The 23,138-nt window shown below is 31.8% G+C and overlaps 3 protein-coding genes across 6 annotated transcripts; 2 read left to right on the top strand and 1 right to left on the bottom strand.

Moving 5' to 3' along the window:
- Positions 1–1,469: 1,469 nt before the first annotated feature.
- Positions 1,470–6,136, top strand: LOC114182410 (beta-glucosidase 44-like). The gene is made up of 11 exons (XM_028069280.1): positions 1,470–1,822; positions 2,288–2,346; positions 3,544–3,619; positions 3,716–3,787; positions 3,882–3,969; positions 4,143–4,395; positions 4,666–4,781; positions 4,914–5,131; positions 5,222–5,253; positions 5,353–5,455; positions 5,703–6,136. Exons 1-11 carry the CDS (start codon positions 1,561–1,563, stop codon positions 5,978–5,980), a joined length of 1,557 nt encoding a protein of 518 aa, XP_027925081.1. The 5' UTR covers positions 1,470–1,560; the 3' UTR covers positions 5,981–6,136.
- Positions 6,137–9,435: 3,299 nt separating this feature from the next.
- On the bottom strand, positions 9,436–13,415 carry LOC114181651 (exonuclease 1). 4 transcript variants are annotated; one of them, XM_028068161.1, is made up of 13 exons: positions 13,273–13,411; positions 13,144–13,180; positions 13,014–13,054; positions 12,880–12,901; positions 12,675–12,753; positions 12,112–12,156; positions 11,864–12,013; positions 11,621–11,735; positions 11,148–11,248; positions 10,729–10,826; positions 10,547–10,639; positions 10,213–10,430; positions 9,436–10,085 (listed from the first exon to the last, which is right to left on the bottom strand). In XM_028068161.1, exons 5-13 carry the CDS (start codon positions 12,723–12,725, stop codon positions 9,544–9,546), a joined length of 1,413 nt encoding a protein of 470 aa, XP_027923962.1. In that variant the 5' UTR covers positions 12,726–12,753; positions 12,880–12,901; positions 13,014–13,054; positions 13,144–13,180; positions 13,273–13,411; the 3' UTR covers positions 9,436–9,543. The 4 variants fall into 4 exon arrangements, with proteins under 4 accessions (XP_027923962.1, XP_027923960.1, XP_027923959.1 ...); XM_028068159.1 differs by having other exon boundaries at positions 12,112–12,193; positions 13,273–13,392; XM_028068158.1 differs by having other exon boundaries at positions 12,880–13,054; positions 13,273–13,415.
- A 1,036-nt stretch (positions 13,416–14,451) lies between these two features.
- LOC114182022 lies at positions 14,452–21,507 on the top strand. Its single transcript, XM_028068763.1, has 9 exons — positions 14,452–14,977; positions 15,589–16,040; positions 17,348–17,550; positions 17,672–17,839; positions 18,395–18,709; positions 19,493–19,642; positions 19,730–19,879; positions 19,964–20,164; positions 20,649–21,507. Exons 1-9 carry the CDS (start codon positions 14,587–14,589, stop codon positions 21,505–21,507), a joined length of 2,889 nt encoding a protein of 962 aa, XP_027924564.1. The 5' UTR covers positions 14,452–14,586.
- Positions 21,508–23,138: the final 1,631 nt, after the last annotated feature.

The raw sequence follows: 23,138 nt of genomic DNA on the forward strand, positions 1-23,138 counted from the left end.
TTGTATAATGATCTACTCATAATGAAAAACTATTCACAACCCAATTATAAAAAAACTAATAAAAATGTTTTTTTTTATATATATAAACACATTATACTTTAATATAACTTTTAGCAATACATTTTATATTAACGATTACATTTTTTATTTCTAATTATTATATTATTGTTATTATTTTGTAAACAAATATGATGTATTTGAAAGTTAAGTTAGTTTTACAAAATAATTGGAATATCTTATACTAATATATGTTATTTAGTTAAAAATTCGAAATTTAAAAAAAAAATCAAGGATAATTTATTTTATTAAAAAAAGTAAAACAATCAATTCTTACACAAAAAAGGTACAAATTTAAAGTTTTTCATATCTTAACTTTTTCTTTACATGTACTTGACGTGTTCAATTGTAATTGAGATATCATCATGGATGTGTCATTAAGTTAGTTCGGTTTACATTGAAATATAATCAAAGATGCCAATAAAACTTTTAATATATATATATATATATATATATATATATATATATATATATATATATATATATAACATTTTAATGTCAAATGAGGAAAATTTTGACTAACTTTAATTAGAAAGTTTTTTACCAATATTTTATAGAAGAATTTTATTTGACGTTGATAGGTAAATAAATAAAATTCCAAACAATAACATAAAAAAGGGATAAATATGTTTTTGTTCTTTAACTTTTAGTGAAATTTGGAATAAGTCCATTTTGAAATTTTGAACAGTCATTCATTTTTTGAAATACGTAAATTTAGTCATTTTAATCAAATTTTGTTAAGTTTATTTGACATTTCAAATGTGTCTCATAATAATATTTGACTTAACATTAAAATAAAAATATGTAAAATAGTATAAACAACTCAAATACATCCTTGAAATGTGTACGAAACATCAAATCACCCAATAAAATTTGATTAAAAAAATTATATCCAAAAATTAAAAAAAAAACTAAATTAATATAAAATTTCAAAATAAATTAATTAAAAATTCACTAAAAACTAAACAATAAAAATATATTTAACCCAATAAAAAAATATTAATATAAAAAAGCTAATTATAATCAACATTACACTTTTTCTTTAAATTAAGTGGTTAAACATGACAGCAGAACTGTCCTATCACGAAAATATATTATTGAAAGAAACACTCTCTCTTCTTCTTAGTTGATTAATGTAAGTTAAAATAATTGTAGATTCCGTGGTTAAACAATAATTAAGCCTAAATTTTAATTCTTTCGTACTCTTAAAAATCCACTTATCTTGGAAAAATCTCATAACCATAGCTTCGAAGTTCACTCTTGGCATGGTTGAAAATGGGAGGAAGAAGGAACACGCGTGTCCCACACCATGGTCCACTGATTTTGACACACTGCAAAAAAAGAACAAGAACAATTAATTTCCAAATTTACTTTTCATGTGTCACGCCATCAAAACCAGTACCACTCTCCACAAGTGTGGCCTATAAATCGATCTCACTCATCTCAACACTTCCATTATCTCTTTCGCTCCTCTCTTTTCTGCTCTGCTGTGAGGGCTCCGATATGCTCTCTCTCGCTGCATTTCACCGTTGGCGGTTCCTCTTTTCTTTCTTTATCGCTGCGGCAGCGGTTATCCGCTGCGTCGCGGCTGCAGATGCCACCGTGGAACCCGAAACGGTGCATTTCGACACCGGAGGTTTGAGCAGAGAGGTTTTTCCCAAGGGCTTCATATTCGGAACGGCGACGTCTGCGTATCAGGTCGAGGGTATGGCCCACAAAGACGGTCGCGGCCCAAGCATTTGGGACGTTTTTATCAAAAAGCCCGGTTCGTGAACATTCTCAATTTTAATTAATTATTTTTTTAATTTAATTATATATTTTACCTCTCAATTATATACTAAGTCAAATCTCTTCACTTGCTTTTTTTGATTTTTGTTTATTTTAATAATCTACTGCACAATGCGACACAGTACAAAATACGTTGTTTTTTATTTTTTTTTGTGTGGTCAGTAAAAAGACTGTTAATTTCACTGTCACGGTGTGTTCTGCGTTGCATTTTCTGGTGAAAAGCAAGATGCGAATGTCACAAACAAGAACAACGTGTGAAAATCGGTTTGGTAGCTTAAAATATGATAATGGTAATTAATATTCAAAATAAAATTCTTAATAATAACAACACAGATTTTGTAAAAAAAAAAAGTAAATTAAACAACACAACTTCATAAATAAATTTAAAATAATACATATTTTTTATCTTACATGAAATATTGTTTGATTAAATACAAAACAGGTATTGTCGCAAATAATGGGACGGGAGAAGTTTCTGTTGATCAGTACCATCGCTACAAAGTAAGTGGCTTTTTTATTTTTTTTAACTATGAAGGTTGTTTAAAATTTGTTATTTGTTTATTTTAATGTGCTGATTTCTTTGCTATAACTGCATGGACTTAAATTGTCTATTACAACTGAAAGCTTAGTAGTAGTAAAATGTATATGAATGTTCACAGTCACAATATATCTCTGTTTTTGTGTATTAAATTTATAAAATTTAATAGATCGAAAATTGGTATTCGGTTCTTTGTTGGAGAAATGGCCAATTAGGTATAAAATATGTGGGATTTTGCCAATTTAATATTTGAAAGAATGAAAAATCTGATTTAATTTTTTGAAAAATATGATTTATTAATAAATTTAATATCGAGCTGATCTTCAAAATTACAGTTTTATAATAAAATGATCCCACAAAATTTAATATCAGGACTTTTTATAAACCAAATGATTAATTAATAATTATCCCTCTTTCCTTTTCAATATTCCAACGAAATAGCTATTTTTCAGTTGGACCTCTACAGCCTCAAACTCTACCGGCCCAAGTTGACATGCATGGGCTTTCTTTAAAGTTTTACGTTTAGTTTTTTTTTTTCTTTTTCACATCTTAATTTTGCTGAAAACTTTACACATTTTTTCTATTTTCCTCTTTCCATTATTTGCCAAGTTTATTACATTCATTTTCCGCAAAAAAAAATAAAAAATTAAAGCTTTTTTAGATTAGAAATGAAGATTGAAGAGTGCCAGTTGAAGTCAGATGAAATGCGTTTGGTTATATTGTAAATTTCATATAGTTTTGCTAGGTAAATTTTGTGTGTTCTTGTGAGGATCAACACAATTGTTAAGGTTGTAAGCATGCTTGCCACAATAAGAAACTAAAACAAATCTAAAATGTAATTAAAATCAGAGAATTTATTTTAAGTACTTTCTCGTAAAAATCAGTTAAAGATTTTTTTTTGTGGTAATAATAAACAAACGTAATTTTTTTTTCCGTTTTTAAAATATCTGAGAAATAATTATTGAATTATTTTACATCTGAATTACCCATTTTCTAAATTTGTAAGAAGGGGACCCTATGTTTATAGCTTCAAAGTCCTTTCTGAACTTTTTTGACCTCCAACTGTAACTTGTTTCATATATGTATTGTGATTGATTTATACCTGTAGTTCTTCTCTGCTACAAGGAACAATGTGACATAAAGTATGCTTAATTTCGCAGGATGATATAAATCTCATGTCCAAACTGAATTTTGATGCTTATCGGTTCTCAATCTCGTGGTCCAGAATTTTTCCAAGTAATTTGGCAATATTTGTTTTACTTATTTAGCCATAGCTGAATTAGGTTGTTAAACTCCCTCGATAACTGAGTTTCAATTTCACCACTACTGCAGATGGTACTGGCAAAGTAAATTGGAAAGGTGTGGCATACTACAATCGGTTGATCGATTACTTACTAAAAAAAGGTAACTTTTATAGCATACTTAGTTTATGAAATGTAGTGTTCAACTTACTGTTATTGATTATTTGTTCCTCATTGATTGTCTGCAACTATTGCAGGTATTACCCCATATGCAAACCTCTACCACTATGATCTTCCATTGGCACTTGAGGAGAGGTACAACGGATTATTGGGTCGCCAAGTTGTGTAAGTACCAATATATATACACAAGAATAAAATTGAATAGTTGATCTTTTAAAGGCATGCTTTTACAAATTTCCCGTAGCGTAATACTTGTAGTAAGACTGATAAAAAAGTATATGTTGACATGTTAATAAATACAAAGAAGTATAACTAACAAGAATGCTCAAATTACACAGGAATGATTTCGCAGATTATGCAGAATTTTGTTTCAAGACTTTTGGAGACAGAGTTAAGAATTGGATGACGTTTAATGAGCCTCGTGTGGTGGCTGCTCTTGGCTATGATAATGGTTTCTTTGCCCCTGGAAGGTGCTCAAAAGAATATGGGAATTGTACAGCTGGTAACTCCGGCACTGAGCCTTATACTGTTGCACACAACTTGATATTGTCACATGCAGCTGCTGCTCAAAGATACAGAGAGAAGTATCAAGTAATCTTAATATATCTAATCCTTTTGTTTAAGTAAAGTTCTCTATAATGGTATATTCAAGAAAAAATAATAGGAAATTAGAATGATTTGCTTTTCTTCCATGAATTAAAATCAACTTATGCATTTAAACAGAAGGACATAAGTTGATTTTAACTTAAGGAAAAATTCAATTCGTTCTTTCTTACTGTGTTTATAGATAAGTTTATCCAAATAAAATCTTAATGAGGAGGCTAAAATGTTCTTATGTGATGATGAATGTTCTTGTTTTAGGAAAAGCAAAAGGGAAGAATTGGAATCCTCTTGGATTTTGTTTGGTATGAGCCTCTTACAAGATCAAAGGCCGACAATTATGCTGCTCAAAGAGCCAGAGACTTTCATTTGGGATGGTAAAATCATTTAGCATTTGCTTATTGTCGATCCTACGTTACATGTTCAAGTATTTACTTTTGAATGCGAACTCTATCTCCTGTGAAAATTTTCACACACTCGATAGCAATTACAGTGCTTATATTCACCAGGTTCCTTCACCCCCTTGTTTATGGAGAGTATCCAAGGACTGTTCAAGAAATTGTCGGGGAAAGACTCCCCAAATTCACTAGTGAAGAAGTTAAAATCGTGAAGGGTTCGATTGATTTTGTTGGAATCAACCAATATACTACCTACTACATGTACGATCCTCATCAATCAAAACCTAAAGTCCCAGGCTATCAAATGGATTGGAATGCAGGGTTTGCTTGTAAGTCAATGCTTCTTCCTTTAGCAATAGATTACAATATTTTCAGTGCATTTCCATAACTAGCTTTTTTTGTTTTGTTGAACACTGAAGATGCAAAGAATGGAGTGCCAATTGGTCCAAGTGTAAGTTTGAACTTAGTGAATTATATTCATCACTTTAAATAGATACAAGTGCCCCTCCTACCATGCATTGACTAACTTATATAAGTTGAATTTTTACAGGCTAATTCTTATTGGCTTTACAACGTACCATGGGGCATGTACAAATCACTGATGTACATAAAGGAACGTTATGGAAACCCAACAATGATCTTATCTGAAAATGGTAAAATTACATAATGTTTCTGTTTTCACTTTTATTTATAAAATGACTTTTGTTTTGAACTGTTTACCAAAAAGTATAAAGGAGCCACTGGCTGTATGGTTTTAACTACTATTGCACAGATCTTTGAAAACAAGACGCAGATTGAAAATAAAATGACAATTTTGTAATCAAATTAAATACAAAAACGTTTCCTCAAAGTAAATGAACTTCAAATTTCATGCTTTGTCTTTCACTGTCATGTATGTAGGCATGGATGATCCGGGTAATGTGACCCTTCCCAAGGGTTTGCATGACACCACAAGAATAAACTATTACAAAGGGTATTTGACTAACCTCAAGAAGGCTGTTGATGATGGAGCAAATGTGGTCGGCTACTTTGCATGGTCTTTGCTGGATAACTTTGAATGGAGGTTAGGTTACACATCAAGGTTTGGAATTGTTTATGTTGATTTCAAAACCCTCAAGAGATACCCCAAGATGTCAGCATACTGGTTCAAGAAGCTCATTGCCAGAAAGAAGTATTAATAGCTGAGCTCTGTATGTATCTACTTTCTAAGCTTCTAGTTGCTTCAGAAATCATGTTTTAATGGTTTTGGCTGAGTTAAAAAGTGCCTCTGTAACTGTAATCATGTGACTTGATTAATACAAGTCTTAGAATAAAATTATCTTTTATGACAGTAACTTGCTTTTTGTCTTGCATAATACTGTTCAATGTTTTGGTTGTTTCCGTAAATTCTTTAAAATATGTGTGCGGATTAGAAAGTTTAAATAACATATGAGTGGGGCCTTTCCATACTTTGCAATATTCAGCTGATAAACTGGATCACTTTATGGCCGACACATTGATGAATGGTCAATTTCATTTCAGAATTTATGGTCTAGTTTACTTTACATAAATGATATTTTAAAGCAATGTTGGTTAGTTTAGTGTTAGTTAATCAATGGGTGTTAATGATCTACCATGTTTATTTAATTTATACATCAAAGTTATTATTTAAAATATATGAATTAAATATTAAATTATATAATTTAACATTTTTTTCAAGGAAGTGTAGAAAAGTTTACCACCCTGTTTGTGTCGGAAATGATGTTCCTGTTTTTGACGATGTACAATCATGATTTTGTGGTCAATTTATTAGATTTATTGTTAATGTATTAGATGCCTTCTGTATGCAACATATTATGATAAAATATACAAAACATATTATGTACATAGTGAAATCTTTATTTTTTATCTATTATATAAGGAGAAGATAAATTTTATTCTTTTACGTTCTCCCTTTTTTACTGGATATTTTTAAACTTTATAGTGGGTATGATCTTTTAAGGAAGTGATAAAGTATAGTAGGAGATTTAAGCAAAAAGTTGAAAAATATATTGATTTGTTTTTTTTTTTTTTTATATTTTCAGGTAAACATGTCTGATTATATGCAATGAATTTTCAAAATTTCATTGTCTTATCTATCCAAATGTTAGTGTGTAGAAAATGCTTTGCTGCTTCAAAAGAATTTATGGTTAGAGGAGTAAATTTTTCAGACAAATTTGTACTTACTTCTCTATAGTAATTTTTTTTGAAGCAGCACAACATTTTCTGCACACAACATTTGGACAATCAAGAAAATAAAATTTTGAAGACTCATTGCATTGAAAATATACATGTCTACCTAAAATATAAAGAAAAAACAAATCAATATACCTTTCAGCTTTTTACTTAAACTTCCTATTACACTTTATCACTTCCTAAAAAAACATACACACAACAAAATTTCAACATATCCGATGAAAAATGGAGATTTAGAATAATAAAATTTATCCTCTCCTTATATAATAAATAAAAAAATATAGATTTCAATACGTGCATAACATGTTTTGTATTTTTTATCACTATCTTGACCTTTGTTACAAAAGAATAATACAAATATTGTAAAAGACAACTAATACATTAACAATAAATCCTATAAACTTATCACAGGATTGTACATTGTAAAAAAAAACAGCATCCTCTCGAACACAAATAGATATAAACTTTCCTACAATTTCTTGAAAAAAAACATGTTAAATTATATTAATTTAATATTTGATTCTTATAATTTAAAGAATAACTTTGATGTAAACAATAAATAATAAATATGGTTGGTCATTAACACCCATTCATTAACTAATACTAGACTAAACAATCTTTCTTGGTAAAAAGAAACTAAAAAAATGAAAAGACTTGTAGATGATTACAAATGATCAATTGTCCACTATCCTTGCATCCAAAACACTAGTTAAATATATACATAATAAATAACCGATTATATGTTAACATATAACATATATGTTATATAACATATAACACTTAATATTTATGTTATATGTTGCTCACTTCAAAACACCAATTAAATGCAATAATAAATAATAAATAACTGGTTATATGTTAAACATTAACGTATAACACTTAACATATATATTACATGTTAAGTAACCGGTTACTTAATATATATACAAATAATTAATAAAAATAATTTAATATAATATTAATAATAAATAATTTTAAATAATAATAATTATTATAAAATAATAATAATAGTACTTTAATATAATTTATCTTTTTATTAATTAATTTATTAAAATTTATTAAATAGTAGTTTTTATAATTTTATATTTTTAACTAATCTAAAATTCATTTCATATACATTTATCATTAACGTATTTTAGTAATCTTCAAATTTTGTCTATTATAACTTTTTATTTTGTTTATAATGACTCAAATTACTTACTAACTTTCATATAATTCATTTTAAAATTTATTCACTTTATTCTCTAAATTCACACGAAGAAACAAACATATTGATTCACTCAAATCCATCTTTACACCCTTTCCTAAATCCATTTTCCATGAGAACACTACCGGAGAGACAAATGCATAACTCCCATAGGTCTCTATTACAGCAACAAAGATAAAAGAAAAATCGAACGTTTTAGTTTCGTATTGATTTTATTTCTTGAATTTTAAACTTCCTATTTCATGTGGAAGTGATTAAAGTTCAATATATAAGTGTTATTAAATATGTAAATTATTTTTTAAAATTAAAAAAAATGTTGAAATTATAATATAAGATTACTTTTCACGATTACAAAAAAAATTAATAAAATTTGATTTGTAAATGTAGATAGAAAAAACGAGACAAACTAAACAATATACAAATAAGTAAACACAATAAAAATAAAAAAATAATGACTGAAAACAAAATTTTATACTAAATGTTAGATTAGTGCATGAAATAGAAATTTACATAAATTCAATATGTATTAGGACACCGGTTAGGAAGACCGGTATTAAGAAAATGGTATCTCATTAAATTTAGTTTTGAAATATTTTATGATAGATTTTCAAACACAACTTGCTCCCCCGGTTTTCTTGGACATGTAAGTCGCTATTTTAACAAAGAATTGTTCTGTTTCAAAAATTGAAGTTGAGATGTAGCTTTTGTAAATGTTGCTGAAATAATCTCTTAATCCTTTATGTTTTTGGCATTTAATGTTGCCACAAATTTCAGAAATATTTGATTATTATTTTTATCCAAAATTATTTAGTTGATATTTCAATTTTTTTATCTTTAATTTGTGAAAATAGATATAATTTAGTCATGATTTTTTAAAAATTAATATAATTTCAATTTCTTAAAACAAATAATAGATTTTTCATCAAATATGATATTAAGAGTATATTAATTTCAATAACAAAACATCTTATTTACAACTTTAATTATGATAAAAAATTTGATAATTTAAAAATAAAAAATCAAATTACATTAATTTTTCACAAGTCAAAATTAAATTGTATCGATTTATAAAAATTAGAACTAAATTAAGATTAAAAAATTAAAAAAATAACGTAGACATTTTTTTAACAAACCTCCTATGACAATGTCACTAATTTCAATGCAAACGTTCGTTTTGATGTTTTCTTATTGCAATAGTTAATCTAAGAATAATTTCTATTTAAGTTATAATTAATTTATAGTTCTCACTATTAAGCTCTGAGAAATGAAGTCAAACTTTCCGCAGAACAAAAAATATGGACATGTACATATTCAGAATGATTACACTCTAGAAAAGAAATGCAAAAGTGTTCTGTTGTTATTACTCCCCGTTTTCTTGCTGTTGCTTCTTCTATTGGATTTCTTTTTACTTTCACTTCTTCCTTTCAAATCAGCAATTATCTTAGGCTCAGAAGTTACACTTTCTGGGGATTCCACTGTCAAACATACATCAGATTTTTCTGCTTCAGTCACTACTGAAACCGGTTCATAGGTGGCTTCAACTTTATCTGATAAAGTGTTCAGAAATTTCCTCTTCTTTAAGAGATTCCCGTCAGACCCCTCTTCTTGAAAGTTATCTGGAGACATGCACAAGTCAGTATATTCCATGCTGCTTGCAACAGAAATCTTTTCAACATTCTCCTTTGTCAGATATCTTTCCTCATTTTTTCTTATCCTAAATGGATTGTTATCAGGAACCTTCAAAGGAGTGTTATCAGATACAATGGTCTTTTCTTCTGTTCCAACTGTTCCCAAAGGCATGATTAGTTTTTCAAGTGCCAAGGCTTCATTGGAATACTTGTCTTCATCTAAAAGCCTTGTGACTGTTGAGAAAGAAAGTGTTATTATAAACATGCCATAGTTAAACATATACGCCATGCTAGCAAAAACATGCATAAACTTAGCAATGTATTTACACAAGTTGTGAAGATATCCAAAGTTTTCACTTGCCTGTACTATTTTCTCTGGTGTATTGGGAAGCAATGATTGAGAAGCTATTCTTTGGCCTAGATGGTGTAGGAACTTCAACTTTCTGGACTTGATCAAAGCTTTGGAGATCAGTGGGGTGCAGAGGAAATCTAGAAGTTTCAGACTTATCAAAGGCTTTCTTAGTTGATGGATTCAAGTTTCCTTCAGCTATTGATTTGACTATAGATGGGGGAATTTCTCTAATTGCATTAGTCAAAGAAACAACGATATAAGTTGAACAAGCATAAATGTTAAAATTGACCATATATTCTCTTGGAAGTGCTAAAAACTATTTAGAAGACACGATAAAGGATACGGCCCCAAGAAATCGAGATTCCCATCATGTGACTCAAGAAAATTTTGTGGAAGAGGCTTCACGTGTTTCAGTTCTTTGGCAGTGGTATCATATCTACATAGATATTCCAGAAGCAAATGCAGTCATTGACAAAATTAACAAATAATCATTATAGCATTAGGAAAGAGTTTTAGTAGTGGTACATTCGAGCATGCTGAAAAACTGCAACAGCCTCTTGAAAGGTTTTGGCATAATCTTCAGGCATTTGGTTACCTTTCTCAAGCTTAAGAACAGACAATATCTGTTAAAGAGTTGATATATTAGTCGTAACGAAACTGAATATGAACCTTAATTATGATATCTCCGAGGCTGTATCAGCAACCGGGTTATCTATACTTGTAACAATAGAAGCAAAAGAACAAATGTATTGGCTTCTGCTATATATGGATGTGGTAGCGACTTGTGTGGAATATAAATTCTATATATTTCAAATTTCCCGATCTTACTAGATATGTGAACTCATTAACTACAAACTGGAAAATGCTCTCTCTAGATTTCTGTTCAAATTCCTTTGGACAAGAAATAAACCTTGATGTTTTTTAGGAGATGAGAACATACTTACACGATCTAGGTTCCGATACTTGGAAACCAAAGCATGAGCTCGAGCAATACCAATTCCAGGAACAGATGGAAGAAAATCACAGCCAGCTAAGACACACATACCTGGAGAGGTGAAAGAAAAAAAGCACTTAGTAGATTATCCTAAACCAGAAAGCATGAGACTTCTTTTCTATGACCCAAACAACAAAGAACTCTTCAGAAATTATTAAAATCTCTTGACAAAAATCCTAAATTACCAGTCACCTCAAGTTAATGTATCCAACATTTCAAAGCACACAGATCCAGAACAAGGTCTTTTACTCTAGTTCCAAGTTTATTTTCTCTTTTTCCTGACTGATGATAAGCATTTATGCATCAAGCCCTAGAGCTGTTATATGAAGCCATCTACATATGTTCATCGTTGGTTACAGAGAAACCTTGACCATTTCATGCATTAACACATTATCGAAATCCATGTTGAACTACAAAATTTACCTGTGAAAAGTTCCATGTTGAAACTCCGAAACGAAGGTCTACCAAACTCAGCCGAAAATACCTTCTTTAACTGTATTCTTTCACCATTCCCATTTCGGTCCATCTTAAAAATAATCTGTTCAAAACCACCGGAGTACAATCCAAAATACAGTTATATGAAACTGGATAGAGAAACAGTAATAAATCAAGATATAATAAAGCAGTAAACCTCCACGCACAAGTTCATGTTATTGAAATTCTTACATCTGGACAGCCATATGCTATAAGATCACTATCTTCAGTGATCACTGCTGCAACCCCACCATTTTTTACCCCAAGGTGAGATAAGTACGCTAACTGAGCATCTGCTTCATATGGAGCTACAACGAACTCAATTTTCTCTGCTTTCAGGGTCTGCAAGGAAATTATGTAATGGAATTACCCTAGAATATAGATTAATTAATGATGAACCAGTCCGAAGTCTGTACAACAGAAAAATGTTTACAGCATACCTGGATTAGCTTATGTGCCATAACCGGAGTAATATTCACTGCTCTCTGCACACAAAACAAAGATACTTGTTTTGTGTTGACTCTTTGGCACAAACAGTACATAAAGGAAAATGAAAGGCAGAATCCTTAATTACCACCATGATGATAACAATTAGATACACAACAAAATGTAGATGTAGTTCCTTAAGGGTTGTTGGTGTTGCTCTATAGTTAAAATGAAAGTTTTGCCTAAATAATATGCGTACTAAATGTTTACAATAAAGGTCAGTATTTGATCCTGAGATAAAAGATTAACTTTGATTAGATAACAGGTCCAAAAACACATGAGAATTACAACTAAGTTTTGTCCTTAGATTACTTGCTAGCATTGTGCATTGCTTAATTTTTCATTCTTTCCCACTTCAAACTACCCATGACTACTCCAATAAAACTCAACATTTATCATATTAAGACAGCATGCTATTACATGCTAAAGACAAATCTATATAGTATCAGCAATTTCCTCCAAACGGAGCAATGCTGTGCTGTTTACTTGTTTTTTCAAATCTAAGAAATTCTTCTACCTGGAAGAGCTCTGAAGCTGCAGCAACATTCCCTTCTTTGAGCTTCGTCATTGCCAATTCTCGATTAGCCCTTCTTTTTCTGCAAGTAATCACACACAAAGATTCACCTCAGTGAAAGGAAAGATGTGAAGCGAGAAAGAAACCAAAAGAGTAAAAACTTCATCCAAAACCTAAGACTTCAGAAAAGGAAAAAAAAAAAACATGCCTGTTCCTTTCTTCCTCCGTTGCTGCCTTGCAAGGAACATTGCCACCATCAAAAACAACAACCGGAGTTATTTTATAGAAGCGAAGCAAGTTCACTCTATGCATAAAGTATTCAATATATCGCAACTTCCTTACACTCTCGGAATCAAGACAAAGCTCCATACTACACGAATAAGCTGAAAAATAAAAATGTCAACTTCAACTTCTCACCATTAACTACCCAAAAATTGAAAACCATTCACACAGTTCAATACTCAACACTCACCCCCTTTATGCAGCCACGAATACGCATCAATACCCACCTACAGATTTTGCAAAGTAAGTGAACATGTACATTCCCCAGATAAAATCATGCGGAAAAATCGAAACTTAAAACAATGGGGTTGGTTCTTACGCGTTTTCCGGCATACTCCTTGATGTGGATAGGTTCGATGTAAGGTTTCATGAACCTCAGGAGATCCTTGATGCCCATTTCCAATGTCCTAGGTCTTCTGTTGCTTTCTGGGCTTTGTTTTGGGTTTATTCGAATTTTCTTCGTTTTTGTTTTAATGGTCCGAGAATTTTAATTCTCGTGCATATAAATAGGAAGGCAGAAAATGGCGGGAAGAACGCTACTGAAAAAAAAAACACGAGGGACGTGAAAAACTGTGTTATTGTTACTTGTCGGTGACAAAAGTTTGTGTACGGTCCAATGAAATATGTTCACTAAGTAAGGTTAAGACGTGTTCGATTTGGATTGGTTGGTATGAGAGGGTTATTATGGTATTTCAGTTAAAATATTTACCGCCATTGAGTTTGAATCGCGAAAGACTTGCTTCGCGCTCTTTTTGGTTTTTGTTACTTAAAAAATTAGTTCAAAATGTAGTATTTTTCTAATTGAAACTAAAATATGTTAATAAAAGTTAATAATTTTATTTTTTCCGATAACTATAAATATATATACTAGAATGATTGTTTCAATAATTGATCCTCTGTTTAATTAAGTAGTTAAATATTAGGATTGAATAATCCATAATAAAATTTCTATCTTAAATTTTAAAAGCTATTTTTTGTCTAGAATTATAATACAACATTTTACTTTACATAATTTTGATTGCTATGATAAGTGCTCAATTGTTATAATTTTTTACTTTTTGAAAATTTTAATACGTTGATTTTAAAATCATTAAATTCATAGGTAAAATTCATAAAATTAATTATTCTTTGTAGAGCGTGAAATCTTACTTTAACTGTTTACAAGAACCTGTTTTTTGTGTTTCAATAAATGTAAGAAATATATATTGCAAAAAAAAAAAATCATACTTTTAGCACCCTAAAATTTTATTAGAATGTATAGAAGTGAATAAATATATTTTTACTTTTTATGTTATTTATGACACCATGGAGAACTAAGTAACATGTTATTTTAGGATTCCATATCAACATGTTATTTTAATTTGATATAAGAAATTAAAATAAAATATATAATTTCAAATTTAGAAAAATTATTAATTTTAATTTTAGATACTTTGATATATAAATTTATATATATTTTTTCAATAAATTATACAAATTGAAGAAAGAAAACCAGAATGCCTCTTGTTCTAACAGAAAGAAGCCGCAGCGTAAACCATTTCAGCACACCAAACCTTTAAACTCACACTCTTTCACTCTTTCTTTTCACACTTTTTCCCTGAAACTCAGAAGAAACCCTAACAATCCCAATGCGATGACTCCTCGCGTCGACGATTTCGAAAACGACAATCTCTCATCAACCGACGACGATGGTGACGACGGCTTCAAGGATGATATGGCCGCGCTCTCCCGAGCCTGCATGATCGTCGTCCCTGGCTCCGATGATAATTTCGCAGCTGAAGACGATGTTCCGTCGTTGGACCCTCTCACTGACGCCGGCACTGCCATTGTTCCCGTCGCCACCGACTCGGACTCCGACGACCAGGACGACCTCGAATGTCTTAAGAGAGTGCAGAGTGTATACCAGCCTCTGTCCGTTCTTCCGCCGCTTGAGTCGGCGTTGGCCGTGTCTGACGACGACGATGACGTGGATGACCTCGAGACAGTGCGCGCCATCATGAAAAGGTTTGGCGACTACAACGAAGGTATTTGAGTTTCCTGTGTGCGTTCTCGTTGTTGAATTTTGATTTCTAATTTCTGAATTTGGAATGTGAATCTAAGGGAAATAATAATGCTAGGTGAGCTATAAGTAGAGAATAAAATATATATATTGGTTGGTGGTTGGAACTTGTTGATGTTTAAGCAAAATTGGTTTGGCGGTAATTAAAAGTGAAGGAAAGACTATAATCATATATCTAAAATTAACATTGGATACATGCATGTCTTAACTGAACTGTATTAGACTTTTGAAACGATGCCTTGAAATGAGTTTTAGGTGTCTCTTGTGTAGCTGAATTTGGATGTATGTTTCTTTGATTATGGTCGCCTAACTGAATTCATCGTACAAAGCTATTGTATTAAGCTTTATAAGCTCTTATCAGGTACTTTTTGTAGTTTCTAGTCAATGCAGGATCTCAGTCTTCCCTAATAACGTACTATCTCTTGTCAAAGTGAAAGTGGGACTTGGTTTTTACCTTATAATGTTTATATATTCCCCAAGTTGTCTTGTTGGCAGTTCTGTTTTAGGACTTTGTTATTATTTATTTATTTTTGTAACAAAAACTTGGAATGATGACAATATTAGGTTTGCATGAAGGTGGGATAAAAAAGTTGGTTGCGGAGGATCAGATCTCCAGCATGGGCTGTGAGGGTGACATCGCTAATGGCTCGACCCATTTCGATTCTGATGGTGGTGCCACAGAGGAGTTGATTGAAAACATTGAAATGCAGCTTAGTGATTTTGTTGAGAGTTCTGAACCTGATGCCTGGGAGTCATCTAGATTACAACAGAAAAGATTGAGCTGTCCTCCTGTTGTACAGTGTTTTATTGACGCCATTAAGACAAATAGGGATTTGCAGAGATTTATTAGAGGTAAGTTGATTGAGCTTGAGGCTAAAATTGAGGAAAACAAAAAGATAAGGAATAAAATTAAAGTTCTTAAGGACTTCCAGGCTTCATGCACTAGAAGAACAGGGAACGTGTTATCACTGAAAAAAGATCCACGTGTTCAATTAATATCTGCAAAAAGGTCTCCAAAGAAGTTTAAGGTTAGTTGTATGATGCTTTTATTGTTTACTGAAGTGTTAGTTATTGTTTGTACTGTTTCATCATAAATGATTGTACTAGTCATATATAGATATATTTATCTCTGGGTAGATTAGTGGATAATGTTTGAGATTCTCATTCAGTTGAAACTTAGTTTTTTAAATTATGAAAACTATAGATTGTATCTGTTTAATACAGCTTAGTGGGTTTGAGTGGTAATATGAAATAGTTATGGAGAGAAAGGGTTCTCTCCTATGAAAGCCTGGATACTTGAAACATGCTTAATATAAAACTGGAATGGCGAGGAAAGGTTCTTAAAAGTTCAAGATATGTTTCGGCCTATTAATGCTAGCATGAATTAAAAGAAAAAAAAATAACTTTACACCATAGTTACCGATCTCAAATAGTAGTATGTGACAGTCCTCTTTGAAGATGCTATAGTGGGAAACAGGGTAACTGTTATTTTAAATGTTATAACACAGACTAATATCTGTAGTACACTTACATACTAAGAAAAATACAACATCACGTCAACTAGAGATATTACTAAACTACAATATATAAGTGTGTGCAAATCTTATTTTCCAAGTTGATTTTTGCGAAGTTGAGTTAGGTTTAAATCCATTTTCTTAGATGATATTAGAGCCTATCCCAATAAGGTTTGTTGAGCCTTTTGGACCATCTATAAGCCACACTTGAGATATTTGGTTTTTGTGTGAAGGATGTGTTAGAAATCTCGCATTAACTAGAGATATGAGCAATTTATTGTATATAAGTTGGTGAAAATTTGATTTTACAAGCTAATTTTATGAGGTTGAGTTAAATTTAAAATTCACTTTTTTAGATATGTGATTCATGGAGTTGATGTGGGACTTTCCAAGGTATTGGAGCCATATCTCAAATTTGTCAGTTACTAAATTTTAAAAATTATAAAAGCTTTGAAGAATACTTCTTATATACATGTATTGGAGTATCATGTGCACTGGTATTGGATATGGGTATGGCGTTGATACTTTACCATTTTTGTTTGAGATTTGTAACTTTTCTCTTTACAGCCTTTGATAGAAGGGTTAGATTTACAGTCTTTGTTATTTGCTTTGGGTATTATGCCTGATTTGGGGGTATGATTAAGGGGTTTGAATCTATTGCTTAGCAATCTTGCACAGAAACTGAGTGCAAATATTTAGGTAATTTTATTGTTATCTAGTTACTGGCTGGCAACCTGACATTTGTCACCATCTTAGTTTTCTCGAAGTGTCAATTGTCACTGATTATATTGGTAATCCTTGATCCAACTTTTTCCTGGCAGAAACGTAGAAAGGTACCTGCAATGTGTTATGGCCCAGAAGAAAATTCTCGTGTTGCTAATTATAGGATGGTATTGGAAAGATTTCCACTTTCACTGGATAGGAAAAAATGGTCTAAGGCAGACAGGGGAAATCTTTTTAAGGGAATTAAGCAACAATTCCAAGAAATGGTGCTTCAACTCTCACTTTCACTTGATAGAACAAGGTAATATCAATTCTGTTTTGTCGTATGTTACTAAATTACTAACTGCTGCTGCTTGACCAATGTGACCATTCCCCTGTTTTGTTTTTAAATTTTCCCCTTGTTGTACCTACCTCCTTTACAGTTCAGAGGGCTTGCTTGGAGATGCTGATGACATGGATAATATAATGGCATCCGTTAAGGATCTTGAAGTCACACCAGAGAGGATTAGAAATTTTTTGCCTAAAGTTAATTGGGATCTGATAGCTTCTATGTATGTTGGTGGCCATACTGGTGCAGAATGTGAATCAAGGTATATGTTTTTTAATTTGTGAGCTTTTCTTTTGTGTTTTTTGTGCGTGAAAAAATTGATATTTTCTATGATGAAGTATTTTATGTTTCTGATATTGGTGAACACGTGCTGAATTTAATGAGGGTATGTATATACTAATTGGTGAAGCTTTCTTGTGCATGTTTGTATGCATGAAATATGGTTCTTGGTTATGATAAAATGTTTATGTTGCTATTATTGGTTCTTAGTCCTGTCAATACAGTTCTTTGACTATTGTTTCATGTTTATTGCCTTTCTATGAAGAATATTTTTCCCCGACATTGCAGACATCTATGACGATCACCATCACAGACAGTTTACCAAATTTGGATTTCAGTAAGAGTTCGAGATCAACACATCATGCAGGTGGGATTGTACATGACATGATTTTTAATATAGTCGTGCTTAATAAGTCTGTGGTGGTTGTTATCATCATAGATGCTGTTATGTAGACCATAGAATAGTGTCTATGTATGAATGGTTGGATTTCATACCTTTGATTCACTATATTTTAATGGTTTGCAATTGCAACCACAGGTGGTTGAATTATGAAGATCCTTTGGTCAACCAAGGTGCATGGACTAAGGAAGAGGACAGGTCCCTTTTATTTATTGTCCAAGATACGGGCATCAAGAACTGGTTCAATATTGCTTCATCATTGGGCACAAGCAGGACTCCATTTCAATGTTTGTCACGATTCCAAAGGAGCTTAAATCCTGCCATGCTAAATAGTGAATGGACTGAGGAAGAGGATGCTCAACTATGTTCTGCAGTGACATATTTTGGTAATAGCAATTGGCAATGCGTGGCTTCTGTTTTAGAACGTCGGACAGGAACCCAGTGCTCAAATAGGTTGGTTAGCTATTTAAGTTGTGTTCCATTTTTGTGATTTATTTTGCATTTTGTAGCCCATTATCTGAAATCAAATAATATTTGACAGCAGCCTTTCATCCTATTTAAGATAACAAGGTAGATTTATGTGTAGTTCACAGTTTGATGTTACGGATTCCTTGGAATCATCTTCTTTTAGGCTGTTATTATGTGGCTTTGATGATTTGTAGTAATTGTCCAATTTAATAATTTGATTTCAGCTCAGTATTGTTTGAACTATTATTGCTTATTTGTTTATACAGTGTTGTTGAAAAGTGGCAGGTTGGGAAAAGAAGTATTTATAACCCAGTTTCAAGAGAGAATATCTGGTTACTTCTTTAGGATGGTGGTATTTTTATGTATTTCCGGAGGTTGAATTATATAGAAAGGCTAATGATCGTGTCCTTCTATATTTAAGCTTTTGAAGAGATGCATTACTTCCATACCTTGTTTCTCACAATGCATCAGGATGAACCTGTCCAAATTTGAAAAGTGATTTGCTTTGATATCTTATGACAGGAAAAAAAGAATATATCTATTCAGAATGGTTCAAGACTCTTTCTTTATCTCTTTTGTTTCTCTTACGAGCTTGCTTTATGTTAAAATAAAAAAGAAACATTATTAAAAATGAAATGACTATATGATCACTTATATTAAAAGGTTAAATATATGCAATGCAATTATGTCTGGTTCAATAAATTAACAGAGTTACGTTTACTGGAGAAGTGAAGTTTATTTGTGGCTGCATTTTGTCTGCTGATGCAGATGGAAAAAATCCCTCTGTCCTGAGAAGAAAGGGAGCTTTACACAAGAGGAAGATATACGGTTAAGAGTAGCAGTCATGCTTTTTGGGCGCAAATGGAATCAAATAGCTAAATATGTTCCTGGCCGGATCCAATCTCAATGTAGGGACAGGTAATGTGTTTTGGTTAAAATTTTTGGTGACATAATGTCCTTACGGTCTTAGATTCTTGTTAAAGTTCTTGAACATTCTTATGACAGATACCTCAATAGTCTGGATCCTTCTTTGAAATGGGGTGGATGGACTGAGGAAGAGGATTTAAAATTAGAAGATGCAATTGCAAAGCATGGGTATTGCTGGTCTAAGATTGCTGAAGAAGTGCCTCCCCGTACTGATTCTCAATGCCGAAAGTATGCGCTCAAATTAACATCAATGATGAAAATCTAAAATCCTTCAATCTCTATAACCTTACATGTATTCTTCTTATTGAACAGGAGATGGAAGGTGTTATGTCCTGAACAAGTTCCTTTGCTTCAAGAAGCAAGAAAGAAGCAAAGGTCTATTATTGGTAGTAACTTCGTTGATCGAGAATCTGAACGCCCAACCATTACACTTAATGACTTTCTACCTTTACTTGCGTTAGCTCCAAAATCTGATGTTGGTTCTTCAAACATCCGGAAGAAGCGCAAGTCAAGGTACTGCCCTTTAATCTCCCTTTCATTTTGCCTTTGTTTCTCAACATCTTACACGTGTGATGCCAGGATTGTTAGGATTATTGTTGATAGGATACTACCCCTATTACAGAGGTTTATCCGAGAAGAAATAAGGGAAATGGGAATAAGCTAGTTGATGTAGTTACAAGTAGTTAGGAACTAGTTACCATGTCAATAGAGTTAAGAATAAGAGATGTTTGTATATAGATACATTTTGGGTTTAGAGAAAAGGAAGTAAAAAATATATGTTGGGACGATAATGGTGCCTCCAAGAACCAGCCAGAGTTATTGTTTCTGCGAGGAACTGTACTTTGTTAGTCTTTATAATCTCTGTAAACCTTATGTTTCTTAAGTTTTTGATCCAGTTTCTATAATTTTTCAGTAAACATGCTGGCCATATAATGTTTGAAATTGAAAATTGTTTCCGATATACCTTTGTATTCTAATTCTCGTTCATTGCTTGCAGCAATGTTCCCAAGAAAAAGAGTTCTAAGAAAGGTGCAAAAAGAACTAAACGTACCAAAGAAGTACGAGATACAGAGGTGTATCACGACGATGAGTTCTACTCCGTCTCTGCACACAGCAATCTTCCGCAGAAGACGATGTCCAAGAGACGCACAAAAAGTAGTCGAAATTCTCCCCAGAAATTAGTGGATATCTCTTGTAGTGACAAGGTCACTTCCATTGAGGTTTCAGAAAACCAGTCTTCCTGTATCTCCAATTCTGAAAATCAAGATTCAGACAGCATAACCCTTGCATGTTTTTTACGCAACAAATCAAATGAGATATTATCTAGATTTACCAAACGTTTAAGTCAGACTTCCTTCGCTAGGATTACTGATGTTCCTGAGCAGGTTGAAAGTCAAAACCCATCTGATGATCAAGGCGGTTTTTCTCATTCACGCGAGACTGTTGGAACTAAAAATTTGTTAGTGCAGCCGAATATTGCTTCTGATAGACGAGTGAAAAACCAGGACGAAACAAATACTTGGACAAGTGATGATGATGACGACGACGACGACCAGATGACCCTTGCATGCTTTTTGAAAAACAATCCAAAGAAAGAGGGTGACCCTGCCAAATTAAAAACAGGATCTGTATTATTAAATGAAGAACATTGTGCAAGCAAGCCAAGCATCATATCTGATGACAGTGGACCGTCAATGTCAAAGCATGTTGAAGAGATGGAGACTGTTGTACATGGTTGTGTTGCTAAACCAATCCATATCATTGTGGAAGAAAAGGTTGATGAGCATTTTCCTCTTCCTCCCCTCACGCAATACAGGCCAAGGAGGGAGCAAAAACGTCCCTGTAGGTATTTGTAGCCAGGTAAACTTTTCTCTCGCTTGAGCGAGAATTCTCACTTAAGCAAAAACTCGAATGGAAGCAAAGATGAGTTTTTGCTATTCTTGCTTAGGCTAGAGCTTTCGCCAAAGAAAGAACGATAGAGTCTCACCTATTCACACGTGCAAAAACATAAATCCAAACCCACAAAGAACACAATCCATTCCAATTCAGTAGAATCATCAATCCAAACATCAAAACAAAATCAAAAACCAAAACAAGAAATTTATTTCAAAATCTAAAATAAAGACTAACTTCCCTTACCTCGAACGGATTCTGAACTAGATGAGAAGAAAACCCTAAGCAAAAAGAGCACCACAACCTCCAAAACAACCTAAGGAACCAAAACACAAGAGCACAAGAAAAGGTAATGAGGCTCTGATCGCAACCAAAACAAAACCAAGACCTCAAAACTGGAAAAGAAAGGAAACAAAGGTTTGGAGTCTTTGACTTACGCGAAGGAGAAGATGTTCGGCCTGATACGAGGAGGACTTCACAATGATTCTAAACCCGGCCTATGTTTCAAGAAGAGAGGAAGAATGAGTTGTTGTGGGGTGACAAAAGCAAAGATAAAAGGGTGGTGAAAAAGCTGAGAGTTTTTGAAAAGGGAACAGGCTTAGCCTTTTTCTTTTGACTGACCGAAGCATAAAGGTAAAGAAAATGAGTTTTACATTTTGCATCCCTAGTTTTCAATCGTTTGTTATGAATTATACAAAATGTATTAGGTTTATTAGCTATAAGCTGCTTAACAACTTATGCATGTTTAGTGAACACTTTTATAAAATAACAATAAGAAAAAAACACTATTTATAAGATTAAAATAATATATCTGTATAATTGTTTTCATGTATAAATAATTTATCAAAAAAATTATTTCTAACTTATTCATAGTTGATTTTAATCAATACAGAAACTCGCTTAATTTGTCCTTATTTCTCTTCTAAAATATTACAGAAATATTTTATCCATACCAAACTCTTTTATATATAAAAAAAATCATAAAAATGTGTTAAAAACACAAAAGCACTCTCTTAATATTATTAAGAGTGAGTCAATATATTTGAGGACTCTTAAAAAAGTCTCCAAAAAGAGTATATTCTTTCTTTACCTTTAAATTCTAAAATTGTTCGCATGAGTGGTTTTATATAGGAAAATGTCTCAGGATATCCAACATATAGTTAGAGAGAAAAAAAATTTTAAAAAAAAAAGTGATCAATTTATAACATACGTGATAAGACACATTTTTTTCATATTGTGTCTCTTACTTAAACAAATGTACAATCTATTAATATTAATGCATTGAACTATAATTCTTAAACAGTAAAATAGATCTTATAAATAATGTAATAATTAAAATATGTTATATCTGATATAATATTTATTTTACTTAATTTTTCTACACATTTCCATATCGATATTATCCTATCAATAAGCTTGCTAATTACCACTTTATTCACGTATATAGTTAAAAAGAATAAGTGATGTTTAATACAAGTCTATCTTGTATATATAGATAGATTTAATCATAATAATTATTATATGTGATGATTTTCGTATATAGTTCCAATATATCAAGTCGATCATCATGGTTACTTTACTCTTACTCAAATGA

The sequence above is a fragment of the Vigna unguiculata genome, chromosome 4 (genome assembly GCF_004118075.2).
Source record: "Vigna unguiculata cultivar IT97K-499-35 chromosome 4, ASM411807v1, whole genome shotgun sequence".
In the NCBI taxonomy this organism is placed as follows: domain Eukaryota; kingdom Viridiplantae; phylum Streptophyta; class Magnoliopsida; order Fabales; family Fabaceae; genus Vigna; species Vigna unguiculata.

Excerpts from the sequence above, each read along its gene's own strand:
- LOC114182022 (XM_028068763.1), top strand. The coding sequence starts at position 14,587 with ATGACTCCTCGCGTCGACGATTTCGAAAACGACAATCTCTCATCAACC. Across the intron at positions 17,551-17,671 it reads CTTTCACTTGATAGAACAAG|TTCAGAGGGCTTGCTTGGAG; the intron begins GTAATATCAATT and ends CCTCCTTTACAG. Across the intron at positions 20,165-20,648 it reads CGGAAGAAGCGCAAGTCAAG|CAATGTTCCCAAGAAAAAGA; the intron begins GTACTGCCCTTT and ends CATTGCTTGCAG.
- LOC114181651 (XM_028068158.1), bottom strand. The coding sequence starts at position 13,350 with ATGGGCATCAAGGATCTCCTGAGGTTCATGAAACCTTACATCGAACCT. Across the intron at positions 12,754-12,879 it reads ACGGAGGAAGAAAGGAACAG|AAAAAGAAGGGCTAATCGAG; the intron begins GCATGTTTTTTT and ends GATTACTTGCAG. Across the intron at positions 11,736-11,863 it reads TAGCATATGGCTGTCCAGAT|ATTATTTTTAAGATGGACCG; the intron begins GTAAGAATTTCA and ends GGTTTTGAACAG.
- LOC114182410 (XM_028069280.1), top strand. The coding sequence starts at position 1,561 with ATGCTCTCTCTCGCTGCATTTCACCGTTGGCGGTTCCTCTTTTCTTTC. Across the intron at positions 2,347-3,543 it reads ATCAGTACCATCGCTACAAA|GATGATATAAATCTCATGTC; the intron begins GTAAGTGGCTTT and ends TTAATTTCGCAG. Across the intron at positions 3,970-4,142 it reads TTATTGGGTCGCCAAGTTGT|GAATGATTTCGCAGATTATG; the intron begins GTAAGTACCAAT and ends CAAATTACACAG.